The 15960-nt window shown below is 43.7% G+C and overlaps 1 protein-coding gene across 1 annotated transcript in view; it reads right to left on the bottom strand.

The window, feature by feature from the left end:
• Positions 1-1390: 1390 nt before the first annotated feature.
• Positions 1391-15960, bottom strand: part of LOC121555989 (fibroblast growth factor 16) — an 83481-nt gene continuing 68911 nt past the window's right edge. The window contains exon 3 of the mRNA XM_045212556.1: positions 1391-1636. Coding sequence (XP_045068491.1) covers positions 1391-1636 — 246 coding nt within the window. The remainder of the gene's footprint in view (positions 1637-15960) is intronic.

Raw genomic sequence — 15960 nt, 5'->3', positions numbered from 1 at the left:
GAGCCGTTGTTGCTCCTAGACATTTCCACTTCACAATAACAGCACTTACAGTTGACCCGGGCAGCTCTAGCAGGGCAGAAATGTGACAAACTGACTTGTTGGAAAGGTGGCATCCTATGTCGGTGCCACGTTGAAAGTCACTGTGCTCTTCAGTAAGGCCATTCTACTGCCAATGTTTGTCTATGGAGATTGCATGGCTGTGTGCTCGATTTTATACACCTGTCAGCAACGGGTGTTGCTGAAATAGCATCCTCTAATTTGAAGGGGTGTCCACATACTGCTGTGTATATAGTGTCTCTTCAGTTTGTCTCAATACAAGCCTATTCTTTTCATGATTTCTCATTCGTTGTCATCGGCATTTCGTTGAACCACAATCTAGAAGCATCATCCTCTCCTTGACTGTCCTACTGTTTTAATGTTTTACATGTATCATATAGCTTATGTGCCAAGTTCTGCCAACCCTGCTACATCTGGATGCTCCCTCATGGCCAATCTGTCTCCATCACATATACATAACTGTTAGTAGCGTACTCTCTCTCCAGCTCAGCCCTGACATCACAATGACAAGTCAGAAGATGACTTCTCTACACGTTGCTTTAGAACACTCTGACATTCTCTCAACTCTCATTGGTCAATCTCTCCCCTCCCTGGAGTTATCTGGTTGCTGTGGTGAATGGCTGGCTAGAGTAGTGTCCACTGGCCATCTCAGCTAGTCTGATCAACTTTCCATTACTAGTCCTCAGACCCTTTGGTGCTACTCAAACTGCTGAGGACTAACCCCAAACCCTTTTATATTTGCAGTGATTGCTGGTTAAGTATCTTATTATGTATAAAAGTGGTTCTCATCAGGAAAAGTCTTTGTCTTCTGGTGGTTAGTGGTGCAGGTGGTTTTAACCTGCGGTTATCCCAGGGTGGGTTAGGCAGTTATACAGGCCTGATGCCAGTCCCTCTCCCTCCATCTCTCCCTCCATCTCTCCCTCCATCTCTCCCGCCGTATCCGTTCAGAGAAGAGATTGTCTCCTCCGCTCAACTCTGTGCTCTCCTCCAGAGGGAGGTCTTATGGGCCTGATGCCAGCCCCCTCTTTCTAGTGGGACCAACTCTCTCTCCTCAGTGGCTGGAGAGAAGAGCGTCTCCTCCGCTCCGCTCTGACCCCTCTGAGGTCAAACAGCGATCTCAGAGAGTTAACGTCCAGGAGCACAAGCTGTGTTTATCTCTCTGGTCGGTGGTCCTCGGAGGAACGGGAGGGGGGCCTTTTGACTGGAGGGGTAATACCATAAACACCTTCTTAGGGGGTCGGGGCTTGAGGCTGGGGAGCGAGGTCAGTGGGAGTACTGAGTCCTGTCCACCTCTCTCCTCCCTGTCCTCCTGTACCTCCAGGCTCAGCCCAGGTCACCTGTATTGGAACAGATCTCTGTAAGCCTGGGGGATCTTCTCCAGCTCCACAGGCCGAGGCAGGAAGTGGGTTAGTTTCTGGTGTTTCTTAGTCCGGCCCCCCTCCCGCGGCGAGCCGTCCTTGTTAAGCGCTACGTAGTAGAAGCGTCCGGTGTCGTTGTGTTTGTAGAGCGTGGAGGCGTATGTGTTGTACCAGTTCTCCTCAAACTGCTCTCTGAACACACACTCAGCTGTTAACTTCTGCTGCGGAAGAGAGGGAGAGATGGTTGAGTGTGGTGTCCATACAGTAGCTTAATTAGCACTTAATTAATGGATTAGTTAATTTATACGTCATTAATATTTTACCAACAGTTTGAGGAGGAAACTTCACAGCAACAGATTCACTACACAATAATCAACAACAAAGAGCTGCTGAGGGGGTGAGAGAAGGTAAGAAGGGGGACTGAAGGAGAGGACGCCTGCTGCCCTGCGGTGGGGAGCCTAGGTCCACCATCAGAAGGGGGACTGAAGGACAGGACGCCTGCTGACCTGTGGTGGGGAGCCTAGGTCCACCATCAGAAGGGGGACTAAAGGACAGGACGCCTGCTGCCCTGCGGTGGGGAGCCTAGGTCCACCATCAGAAGGGGGATGAGGACAGGACGCCTGCTGCCCTGCGGTGGGGTGCCTAGGTCCACTCATCAGAAGGGGGGACTAAGGACAGGACGCCTGCTGCCCGTGGTGGGGAGCCTGGGTCCACCATCAGAAGGGGGAACTGAAGGACAGGACGCCTGCTGCCCTGCGGTGGGAGCCTAGGTCCACCATCAGAAGGGGGGACTAAAGCGACAGGACGCCTGCTGCCCTGCGGTGGGGAGCCTAGGTCCACCATCAGAAGGGGGACTAAAGGACAGGACGCCTGCTGCCCTGCGGTGGGGAGCCTAGGTCCACCATCAGCTGAACTGAACCAATGGAAAGTGTTCCAGGTCTGGGAGGCAGGTGCTGGTTATGACAGACCAGGGAGGCCGCATCCCAAATGGTACCTTGTCACCTTTATAGTGCACTACTTTAGACCACGGCCACCTTTATAGTGCACTACTTTAGACCACGGTCACCTTTATAGTGCACTACTTTAGACCACGGCCCAGAGGACCTTAGTCAATAGTAGTGCGTTATATAGGGAATAGGGTGCCGTTTGGGATGCGGCCTGAGAGTCATTTCAGCCAGACTGTCACAGGTGTCAAACTCATTCCACGGAGGGCCGAGTGTCTGCATGTTCACTCCTCCCTTGGACTTGATTGATGAATTAATGTCACTGATTAGTAAGGAACTCCCCTCATCTGGTTGTCTAGGTCTTGGTAAGGAACTCCCCTCACCTGGTTGTCTAGGTCTTAGTAAGGAACTCTCCTCACCTGGTTGTCTAGGTCTTAGTAAGGAACTCCCCTCACCTGGTTGTCTAGGTCTTAGTAAGGAACTATCCTCACCTGGTTGTCTAGGTCTTAGTAAGGAACTCTCCTCACCTGGTTGTCTAGGTCTTAGTAAGGAACTCCCCTCACCTGGTTGTCTAGGTCTTAGTAAGGAACTATCCTCACCTGGTTGTCTAGGTCTTAGTAAGGAACTCCCCTCACATGGTTGTCTAGGTTTTAGTAAGGAACTCCCTCACCTGGTTGTCTAGGTCTTAGTAAGGAACTCCCCTCACCTGGTTGTCTAGGTCTTAGTAAGGAACTCCCCTCACCTGGTTGTCTAGGTCTTAGTAAGGAACTCTCCTCACCTGGTTGTCTAGGTCTTAGTAAGGAACTATCCTCACCTGGTTGTCTAGGTCTTAGTAAGGAACTCTCCTCACCTGGTTGTCTAGGTCTTAGTAAGGAACTCCCCTCACCTGGTTGTCTAGGTCTTAGTAAGGAACTATCCTCACCTGGTTGTCTAGGTCTTAGTAAGGAACTCCCCTCACATGGTTGTCTAGGTTTTAGTAAGGAACTCCCCTCACCTGGTTGTCTAGGTCTTAGTAAGGAACTCCCCTCACCTGGTTGTCTAGGTCTTAGTAAGGAACTCCCCTCACCTGGTTGTCTAGGTCTTAGTAAGGAACTCTCCTCACCTGGTTGTCTAGGTCTTAGTAAGGAACTCTCCTCACCTGGTTGTCTAGGTCTTAGTAAGGAACTCTCCTCACCTGGTTGTCTAGGGCTTAGTAAGGAACTCCCTTCACCTGGTTGAAAGGAAGAAACAGAAACCAGGAGACACTCGGCCCTCCATGGAATGAGTTGGACACCCCTGGTTTAGAGTTTATCCCTCAGCTAGGGGAGTGAGACATTTACTGGGGTGGGCCAAAATAGGGGAGGGTTGCCCCTGGTTTCCATTCTCTGTTTCACAGGTGTCACTACGTCACTTCCTCTATACAGCCACATATCCCCATCTGCTTGCAGGCTCCTCCCCTATATCAGGGTGTTTTGGTACTGCCCTTAGGACCTACGCTTTTACTGAAAAACAGGTCAATATAGTCCACCAGTCTGTCTACCCTGCCCTCTATCCACCATTCATAGTGATAATATAGTCTACCAGTCTAACTGTCTACCCTGCCCTCTATCCACCATTCATAGTGATAATATAGTCTACCAGTCTAACTGTCTATCCTGTCCTCTATCCACCATTCATAGTGATAATATAGTCTACCAGTCTAACTGTCTATCCTTCCCTCTATCCACCATTCATAGTGATAATATAGTCTACCAGTCTGTCTACCCTGCCCTCTATCCACCATTCATAGTGATAATATAGTCTACCAGTCTGTCTACCCTGCCCTCTATCCACCATTCATAGTGATAATATAGTCTACCAGTCTAACTGTCTACCCTGCCCTCTATCCACCATTCATAGTGATAATATAGTCTACCAGTCTAACTGTCTATCCTGTCCTCTATCCACCATTCATAGTGATAATATAGTCTACCAGTCTAACTGTCTATCCTGCCCTCTATCCACCATTCATAGTGATAATATAGTCTACCAGTCTGTCTACCCTGCCCTCTATCCACCATTCATAGTGATAATATAGTCTACCAGTCTAACTGTCTATCCTGCCCTCTATCCACCATTCATAGTGATAATATAGTCTACCAGTCTGTCTACCCTGCCCTCTATCCACCATTCATAGTGATAATATAGTCTAACTGTCTACCCTGCCCTCTATCCACCATTCATAGTGATAATATAGTCTAACTGTCTACCCTGCCCTCTATCCACCATTCATAGTGATAATATAGTCTACCAGTCTAACTGTCTACCCTGTCCTCTATCCACCATTCATAGTGATAATATAGTCCACCAGTCTAACTGCTACTTCCTGCCCTCTATCCACCATTCATAGTGATAATATAGTCTACCAGTCTAACTGTCTATCCTGCCCTCTATCCACCATTCATAGTGATAATATAGTCTACCAGTCTGTCTATCCTGCCCTCTATCCACCATTCATAGTGATAATATAGTCTACCAGTCTAACTGTCTACCCTGTCCTCTATCCACCATTCATAGTGATAATATAGTCCACCAGTCTAACTGTCTACCCTGCCCTCTATCCACCATTCATAGTGATAATATAGTCTACCAGTCTAACTGTCTACCCTGTCCTCTATCCACCATTCATAGTGATAATATAGTCCACCAGTCTAACTGTCTACCCTGCCCTCTATCCACCATTCATAGTGATAATATAGTCTACCAGTCTGTCTACCCTGCCCTCTATCCACCATTCATAGTGATAATATAGTCTACCAGTCTAACTGTCTACCCTGCCCCTCTATCCACCATTCATAGTGATAATATAGTCTACCAGTCTGTCTACTCCTGCCCTCTATCCACCATTCATAGTGATAATATAGTCTACCAGTCTGTCTATCCTGTCCCTCTATCCACCATTCATAGTGATAATATAGTCTACCAGTCTAACTGTCTACCCTGCCCTCTATCCACCATTCATAGTGATAATATAGTCTACCAGTCTAACTGTCTACCCTGCCCTCTATCCACCATTCATAGTGATAATATAGTCTACCAGTCTAGTCTATCCTGCCCTCTATCCACCATTCATAGTGATAATATAGTCTACCAGTCTAACTGTCTACCCTGTCCTCTATCCACCATTCATAGTGATAATATAGTCTACCAGTCTAACTGTCTATCCTGCCCTCTATCCACCATTCATAGTGATAATATAGTCTACCAGTCTGTCTACCCTGCCCCTCTATCCACCATTCATAGTGATAATATAGTCTACCAGTCTAACTGTCTCACCCTGTCCCCCCTCTATCCACCATTCATAGTGATAATATAGTCTACCAGTCTAACTGTCTACCCTTGCCCTCTATCCACCATTCATAGTGATAATATAGTCTACCAGTCTAACTGTCTACCCTGCCCTCTATCCACCATTCATAGTGATAATATAGTCTACCAGTCTAACTGTCTACCCTGTCCCTCTATCCACCATTCATAGTGATAATATAGTCCACCAGTCTGTCTACCCTGCCCTCTATCCACCATTCATAGTGATAATATAGTCTACCAGTCTAACTGTCTACTCCTGTCCTCTATCCACCATTCATAGTGATAATATAGTCTACCAGTCTAACTGTCTAACTGCCTCTATCCACCATTCATAGTGATAATATAGTCTACCAGTCTAACTGTCTACCCTGTCCTCTATCCACCATTCATAGTGATAATATAGTCTACCAGTCTAACTGTCTACCCTGCCCTCTATCCACCATTCATAGTGATAATATAGTCTACCAGTCTAACTGTCTTACCCTGCCCTCTATCCACCATTCATAGTGATAATATAGTCTACCAGTCTAACTGTCTACTCCTGCCCTCTATCCACCATTCATAGTGATAATATAGTCTACCAGTCTAACTGTCTACCCTGCCCTCTATCCACCATTCATAGTGATAATATAGTCTACCAGTCTAACTGTCTACCCTGTCCTCTATCCACCATTCATAGTGATAATATAGTCTACCAGTCTAACTGTCTACCCTGCCCTCTATCCACCATTCATAGTGATAATATAGTCCACCAGTCTAACTGTCTACCCTGCCCTCTATCCACCATTCATAGTGATAATATAGTCTACCAGTCTAACTGTCTACCCTGCCCTCTATCCACCATTCATAGTGATAATATAGTCCACCAGTCTAACTGTCTACCCTGCCCTCTATCACCATTCATAGTGATAATATAGTCTACCAGTCTAACTGTCTATCCTGTCCTCTATCCACCATTCATAGTGATAATATAGTCCACCAGTCTAACTGTCTACCCTGTCCTCTATCCACCATTCATAGTGATAATATAGTCTACCAGTCTGTCTACCCTGCCCTCTATCCACCATTCATAGTGATAATATAGTCTACCAGTCTGTCTACCCTGCCCTCTATCCACCATTCATAGTGATAATATAGTCTACCAGTCTAACTGTCTAACTGTCTACCTGTCCACCATTCATAGTGATAATATAGTCTACCAGTCTAACTGTCTACCCTGCCCTCTATCCACCATTCATAGTGATAATATAGTCTACCAGTCTAACTGTCTACCCTGAACTCTATCCACCATTCATAGTGATAATATAGTCTACCAGTCTAACTGTCTATCCTGCCCTCTATCCACCATTCATAGTGATAATATAGTCTACCAGTCTAACTGTCTATCCTGTCCTCTATCCACCATTCATAGTGATAATATAGTCTACCAGTCTAACTGTCTATCCTGTCCTCTATCCACCATTCATAGTGATAATATAGTCTACCAGTCTGTCTATCCTGCCCTCTATCCACCATTCATAGTGATAATATAGTATACCAGTCTAACTGTCCACCCTGCCCTCTATCCACCATTCATAGTGATAATATAGTATACCAGTCTAACTGTCTACCCTGTCCTCTATCCACCATTCATAGTGATAATATAGTCTACCAGTCTGTCTACCCTGTCCTCTATCCACCATTCATAGTGATAATATAGTCTACCAGTCTAACTGTCTACCCTGTCCTCTATCCACCATTCATAGTGATAATATAGTCTACCAGTCTGTCTACCCTGCCCTCTATCCACCATTCATAGTGATAATATAGTCTACCAGTCTAACTGTCTACCCTGCCCTCTATCCACCATTCATAGTGATAATATAGTCTACCAGTCTAACTGTCTAACTGTCTACCTGTCCACCATTCATAGTGATAATATAGTCTACCAGTCTAACTGTCTACCCTGTCCTCTATCCACCATTCATAGTGATAATATAGTCTACCAGTCTAATCGTTCTATCCTGCCCTCTATCCACCATTCATAGTGATAATATAGTCTACCAGTCTAACTGTCTACCCTGTCCTCTATCCACCATTCATAGTGATAATATAGTCTACCAGTCTAACTGTCTACCCTGCCCTCTATCCACCATTCATAGTGATAATATAGTCTACCAGTCTAACTGTCTACCCTGCCCTCTATCCACCATTCATAGTGATAATATAGTCTACCAGTCTAACTGTCTACCCTGTCCTCTATCCACCATTCATAGTGATAATATAGTCTACCAGTCTAACTGTCTACCCTGCCCTCTATCCACCATTCATAGTGATAATATAGTCACCAGTCTAACTGTCTACCCTGTCCTCTATCCACCATTCATAGTGATAATATAGTCTACCAGTCTAACTGTCTACCCTGCCCTCTATCCACCATTCATAGTGATAATATAGTCCACCAGTCTAACTGTCTACCCTGCCCTCTATCCACCATTCATAGTGATAATATAGTCTACCAGTCTAACTGTCTATCCTGTCCCTCTATCCACCATTCATAGTGATAATATAGTCCACCAGTCTAACTGTCTACCCTGCCCTCTATCCACCATTCATAGTGATAATATAGTCTACCAGTCTGCTGTCTACCCTGCCCTCTATCCACCATTCATAGTGATAATATAGTCTACCAGTCTGTCTACCTGCCCTCTATCCACCATTCATAGTGATAATATAGTCTACCAGTCTAACTGTCTAACTGTCTACCTGTCCACCATTCATAGTGATAATATAGTCTACCAGTCTAACTGTCTACCCTGCCCTCTATCCACCATTCATAGTGATAATATAGTCTACCAGTCTAACTGTCTATCCTGCCCTCTATCCACCATTCATAGTGATAATATAGTCTACCAGTCTAACTGTCTATCCTGTCCTCTATCCACCATTCATAGTGATAATATAGTCTACCAGTCTAACTGTCTACCCTGCCCTCTATCCACCATTCATAGTGATAATATAGTCTACCAGTTACTGTCTACCCTGCCCTCTATCCACCATTCATAGTGATAATATAGTCTACCAGTCTAACTGTCCACCCTGCCCTCTATCCACCATTCATAGTGATAATATAGTATACCAGTCTAACTGTCTACCCTGTCCTCTATCCACCATTCATAGTGATAATATAGTCTACCAGTCTGTCTACCCTGTCCTCTATCCACCATTCATAGTGATAATATAGTCTACCAGTCTAACTGTCTACCCTGTCCTCTATCCACCATTCATAGTGATAATATAGTCTACTAGTCTAACTGTCTATCCTGCCCTCTATCCACCATTCATAGTGATAATATAGTCTACCAGTCTAACTGTCTACCCTGCCCTCTATCCACCATTCATAGTGATAATATAGTCTACCAGTCTAACTGTCTACCCTGCCCTCTATCCACCATTCATAGTGATAATATAGTCTACCAGTCTAACTGTCTACCCTGCCCTCTATCCACCATTCATAGTGATAATATAGTCTACCAGTCTAACTGTCTACCCTGTCCTCTATCCACCATTCATAGTGATAATATAGTCTACCAGTCTAACTGTCTACCCTGCCCTCTATCCACCATTCATAGTGATAATATAGTCCACCAGTCTAACTGTCTACCCTGCCCTCTATCCACCATTCATAGTGATAATATAGTCTACCAGTCTAACTGTCTACCCTGCCCCTCTATCCACCATTCATAGTGATAATATAGTCCACCAGTCTAACTGTCTACCCTGCCCTCTATCCACCATTCATAGTGATAATATAGTCTACCAGTCTAACTGTCTATCCTGTCCCTCTATCCACCATTCATAGTGATAATATAGTCCACCAGTCTAACTGTCTACTCCTGTCCTCTATCCACCATTCATAGTGATAATATAGTCTACCAGTCTTGTCTACCCTGCCCTCTATCCACCATTCATAGTGATAATATAGTCTACCAGTCTGTCTACCCTGCCCTCTATCCACCATTCATAGTGATAATATAGTCTACCAGTCTAACTGTCTAACTGTCTACCTGTCCACCATTCATAGTGATAATATAGTCTACCAGTCTAACTGTCTACCCTGCCCTCTATCCACCATTCATAGTGATAATATAGTCTACCAGTCTAACTGTCTATCCTGCCCTCTATCCACCATTCATAGTGATAATATAGTCTACCAGTCTAACTGTCTATCCTGTCCTCTATCCACCATTCATAGTGATAATATAGTCTACCAGTCTAACTGTCTATCCTGTCCTCTATCCACCATTCATAGTGATAATATAGTCTACCAGTCTGTCTATCCTGCCCTCTATCCACCATTCATAGTGATAATATAGTCATACCAGTCTAACTGTCCACCCTGCCCTCTATCCACCATTCATAGTGATAATATAGTATACCAGTCTAACTGTCTACCCTGTCCTCTATCCACCATTCATAGTGATAATATAGTCTACCAGTCTGTCTACCCTGTCCTCTATCCACCATTCATAGTGATAATATAGTATACCAGTCTAACTGTCTACCCTGTCCTCTATCCACCATTCATAGTGATAATATAGTCTACCAGTCTGTCTACCCTGCCCTCTATCCACCATTCATAGTGATAATATAGTCTACCAGTCTGTCTACCCTGCCCTTTATCCACCATTCATAGTGATAATATAGTCTACCAGTCTAACTGTCTACCCTGCCCTCTATCCACCATTCATAGTGATAATATAGTCTACCAGTCTAACTGTCTATCCTGCCCTCTATCCACCATTCATAGTGATAATATAGTCTACCAGTCTATGTCTACCCTGCCCTCTATCCACCATTCATAGTGATAATATAGTCTACCAGTCTAACTGTCTACTCCTGCCCTCTATCCACCATTCATAGTGATAATATAGTCTACCAGTCTCTGTCTATCCTGCCCTCTATCCACCATTCATAGTGATAATATAGTCTACCAGTCTAACTGTCTACCCTGCCCTCTATCCACCATTCATAGTGATAATATAGTCTACCAGTCTAACTGTCTATCCTGCCCTCTATCCACCATTCATAGTGATAATATAGTCTACCAGTCTAACTGTCTATCCTGCCCTCTATCCACCATTCATAGTGATAATATAGTCTACCAGTCTAACTGTCTACCCTGCCCTCTATCCACCATTCATAGTGATAATATAGTCTACCAGTCTAACTGTCTACCCTGCCCTCTATCCACCATTCATAGTGATAATATAGTCTACCAGTCTAACTGTCTATCCTGCCCTCTATCCACCATTCATAGTGATAATATAGTCTACCAGTCTATGTCTACTCCTGCCCTCTATCCACCATTCATAGTGATAATATAGTCTACCAGTCTAACTGCTCTACCCTGGCCCTCTATCCACCATTCATAGTGATAATATAGTCTACCAGTCTAACTGTCTACCCTGCCCTCTATCCACCATTCATAGTGATAATATAGTCTACCAGTCTAACTGTCTATCCTGCCCTCTATCCACCATTCATAGTGATAATATAGTCTACCAGTCTAACTGTCTACCCTGCCCTCTATCCACCATTCATAGTGATAATATAGTCTACCAGTCTAACTGTCTATCCTGCCCTCTATCCACCATTCATAGTGATAATATAGTCTACCAGTCTAACTGTCTACCCTGCCCTCTATCCACCATTCATAGTGATAATATAGTCACCAGTCTAACTGTCTACCCTGCCCTCTATCCACCATTCATAGTGATAATATAGTCTACCAGTCTAACTGTCTACCCTGCCCTCTATCCACCATTCATAGTGATAATATAGTCTACCAGTCTAACTGTCTACCTGTCTACCTGTCCACCATTCATAGTGATAATATAGTCTACCAGTCTAACTGTCTACCCTGTCCTCTATCCACCATTCATAGTGATAATATAGTCTACCAGTCTAACTGTCTACCCTGTCCTCTATCCACCATTCATAGTGATAATATAGTCTACCAGTCTAACTGTCTACCCTGCCCTCTATCCACCATTCATAGTGATAATATAGTCTACCAGTCTACTGTCTACCCTGCCTCTATCCACCATTCATAGTGATAATATAGTCTACCAGTCTAACTGTCTACCCTGCCCTCTATCCACCATTCATAGTGATAATATAGTCTACCAGTCTAACTGTCTATCCTGCCCTCTATCCACCATTCATAGTGATAATATAGTCTACCAGTCTAACTGTCTACCCTGCCCTCTATCCACCATTCATAGTGATAATATAGTCTACCAGTCTAACTGTCTACCCTGCCCCTCTATCCACCATTCATAGTGATAATATAGTCTACCAGTCTACTGTCTACCCTGTCCTCTATCCACCATTCATAGTGATAATATAGTCTACCAGTCTAACTGTCTATCCTGCCCTCTATCCACCATTCATAGTGATAATATAGTCTACCAGTCTAACTGTCTACCCTGCCTCTATCCACCATTCATAGTGATAATATAGTCTACCAGTCTAACTGTCTATCCTGCCCTCTATCCACCATTCATAGTGATAATATAGTCTACCAGTCTAACTGTCTACCTGCCCTCTATCCACCATTCATAGTGATAATATAGTCTACCAGTCTAACTGTCTATCCTGTCCCTCTATCCACCATTCATAGTGATAATATAGTCTACCAGTCTAACTGTCTATCCTGCCCTCTATCCACCATTCATAGTGATAATATAGTCTACCAGTCTAACTGTCTACCCTGCCCTCTATCCACCATTCATAGTGATAATATAGTCTACCAGTCTAACTGTCTATCCCTGCCCTCTATCCACCATTCATAGTGATAATATAGTCTACCAGTCTAACTGTCTACCCTGCCCTCTATCCACCATTCATAGTGATAATATAGTCTACCAGTCTAACTGTCTATCCTGCCCTCTATCCACCATTCATAGTGATAATATAGTCTACCAGTCTAACTGTCTACCCTGCCCTCTATCCACCATTCATAGTGATAATATAGTCTACCAGTCTAACTGTCTACCCTGCCCTCTATCCACCATTCATAGTGATAATATAGTCTACCAGTCTAATGTCTATCCTGCCCTCTATCCACCATTCATAGTGATAATATAGTCTACCAGTCTAACTGTCTACCCTGCCCTCTATCCACCATTCATAGTGATAATATAGTCTACCAGTCTAACTGTCTACCCTGTCCTCTATCCACCATTCATAGTGATAATATAGTCTACCAGTCTAACTGTCTATCCTGCCCTCTATCCACCATTCATAGTGATAATATAGTCTACCAGTCTAACTGTCTACCCTGTCCTCTATCCACCATTCATAGTGATAATATAGTCTACCAGTCTAACTGTCCACCCTGCCCCTCTATCCACCATTCATAGTGATAATATAGTCTACCAGTCTAACTGTCTACTCCTGCCCTCTATCCACCATTCATAGTGATAATATAGTCTACCAGTCTTGTCTACCCTGCCCTCTATCCACCATTCATAGTGATAATATAGTCTACCAGTCTAACTGTCTATCCCTGCCCTCTATCCACCATTCATAGTGATAATATAGTCTACCAGTCTAACTGTCTACCCTGCCCTCTATCCACCATTCATAGTGATAATATAGTCTACCAGTCTAACTGTCTACCCTGTCCTCTATCCACCATTCATAGTGATAATATAGTCTACCAGTCTAACTGTCTATCCTGCCCTCTATCCACCATTCATAGTGATAATATAGTCTACCAGTCTAACTGTCTACCCTGTCCTCTATCCACCATTCATAGTGATAATATAGTCTACCAGTCTACGTCTACCTGCCCTCTATCCACCATTCATAGTGATAATATAGTCTACCAGTCTAACTGTCTACCCTGCCCTCTATCCACCATTCATAGTGATAATATAGTCTACCAGTCTAACTGTCTACTCCTGCCCTCTATCCACCATTCATAGTGATAATATAGTCTACCAGTCTAACTGTCTACCCTGCCCTCTATCCACCATTCATAGTGATAATATAGTCTACCAGTCTAACTGTCTACCCTGTCCTCTATCCACCATTCATAGTGATAATATAGTCTACCAGTCTAACTGTCTATCCTGCCCTCTATCCACCATTCATAGTGATAATATAGTCTACCAGTCTAACTGTCTACCCTGCCCTCTATCCACCATTCATAGTGATAATATAGTCTACCAGTCTAACTGTCTATCCTGCCCTCTATCCACCATTCATAGTGATAATATAGTCTACCAGTCTACTGTCTACCTGCCCTCTATCCACCATTCATAGTGATAATATAGTCTACCAGTCTAACTGTCTACCCTGCCCTCTATCCACCATTCATAGTGATAATATAGTCTACCAGTCTTGTCTACCCTGCCCTCTATCCACCATTCATAGTGATAATATAGTCTACCAGTCTAACTGTCTACCCTGCTCTCTATCCACCATTCATAGTGATAATATAGTCTACCAGTCTAACGTCTACCCTGCCCTCTATCCACCATTCATAGTGATAATATAGTCTACCAGTCTAACTGTCTCCCTGCCCTCTATCCACCATTCATAGTGATAATATAGTCTACCAGTCTAACTGTCTACCCTGCCTCTATCCACCATTCATAGTGATAATATAGTCTACCAGTCTAACTGTCTACCCTGCCCTCTATCCACCATTCATAGTGATAATATAGTCTACCAGTCTAACTGTCTACCTGCCCTCTATCCACCATTCATAGTGATAATATAGTCTACCAGTCTAACTGTCTACCCTGCCCCTCTATCCACCATTCATAGTGATAATATAGTCTACCAGTCTAACTGTCTACCCTGCCCTCTATCCACCATTCATAGTGATAATATAGTCTACCAGTCTAACTGTCTACCCTGCCCTCTATCCACCATTCATAGTGATAATATAGTCTACCAGTCTACTGTCTACCCTGCCCTCTATCCACCATTCATAGTGATAATATAGTCTACCAGTCTAACTGTCTACCCTGCCCTCTATCCACCATTCATAGTGATAATATAGTCTACCAGTCTAACTGTCTGCCCTGCCCTCTATCCACCATTCATAGTGATAATATAGTCTACCAGTCTTGTCTACCCTGCCCTCTATCCACCATTCATAGTGATAATATAGTCTACCAGTCTAACTGTCTATCCTGCCCTCTATCCACCATTCATAGTGATAATATAGTCTACCAGTCTGTCTACCCTGCCCTCTATCCACCATTCATAGTGATAATATAGTCTACCAGTCTAACTGTCTACCCTGTCCTCTATCCACCATTCATAGTGATAATATAGTCTACCAGTCTGTCTATCCTGCCCTCTATCCACCATTCATAGTGATAATATAGTCTACCAGTCTAACTGTCTACCCTGCCCTCTATCCACCATTCATAGTGATAATATAGTCTACCAGTCTAACTGTCTATCCTGTCCTCTATCCACCATTCATAGTGATAATATAGTCTACCAGTCTAACTGTCTATCCTGCCCTCTATCCACCATTCATAGTGATAATATAGTCTACCAGTCTAACTGTCTACCCTGCCCTCTATCCACCATTCATAGTGATAATATAGTCTACCAGTCTAACTGTCTATCCTGCCCTCTATCCACCATTCATAGTGATAATATAGTCTACCAGTCTAACTGTCTACCCTGCCCTCTATCCACCATTCATAGTGATAATATAGTCTACCAGTCTAACTGTCTATCCTGCCCTCTATCCACCATTCATAGTGATAATATAGTCTACCAGTCTAACTGTCTACCCTGCCCTCTATCCACCATTCATAGTGATAATATAGTCTACCAGTCTGTCTACCCTGCCCTCTATCCACCATTCATAGTGATAATATAGTCTACCAGTCTAACTGTCTACCCTGTCCTCTATCCACCATTCATAGTGATAATATAGTCTACCAGTCTGTCTACCCTGTCCTCTATCCACCATTCATAGTGATAATATAGTCTACCAGTCTAACTGTCTATCCTTCCCTCTATCCACCATTCATAGTGATAATATAGTCTACCAGTCTAACTGTCTACCCTGCCCTCTATCCACCATTCATAGTGATAATATAGTCTACCAGTCTAACTGTCTACCCTGCCCTCTATCCACCATTCATAGTGATAATATAGTCTACCAGTCTAACTGTCTATCCTGCCCTCTATCCACCATTCATAGTGATAATATAGTCTACCAGTCTGTCTATCCTGCCCTCTATCCACCATTC

This window comes from Coregonus clupeaformis, unplaced genomic scaffold (genome assembly GCF_020615455.1).
Source record: "Coregonus clupeaformis isolate EN_2021a unplaced genomic scaffold, ASM2061545v1 scaf0022, whole genome shotgun sequence".
Lineage (NCBI taxonomy): Eukaryota > Metazoa > Chordata > Actinopteri > Salmoniformes > Salmonidae > Coregonus > Coregonus clupeaformis.
Note: the sequence above shows the minus strand (reverse complement) of the source record. Positions and strands in the feature narration are given on the sequence as shown.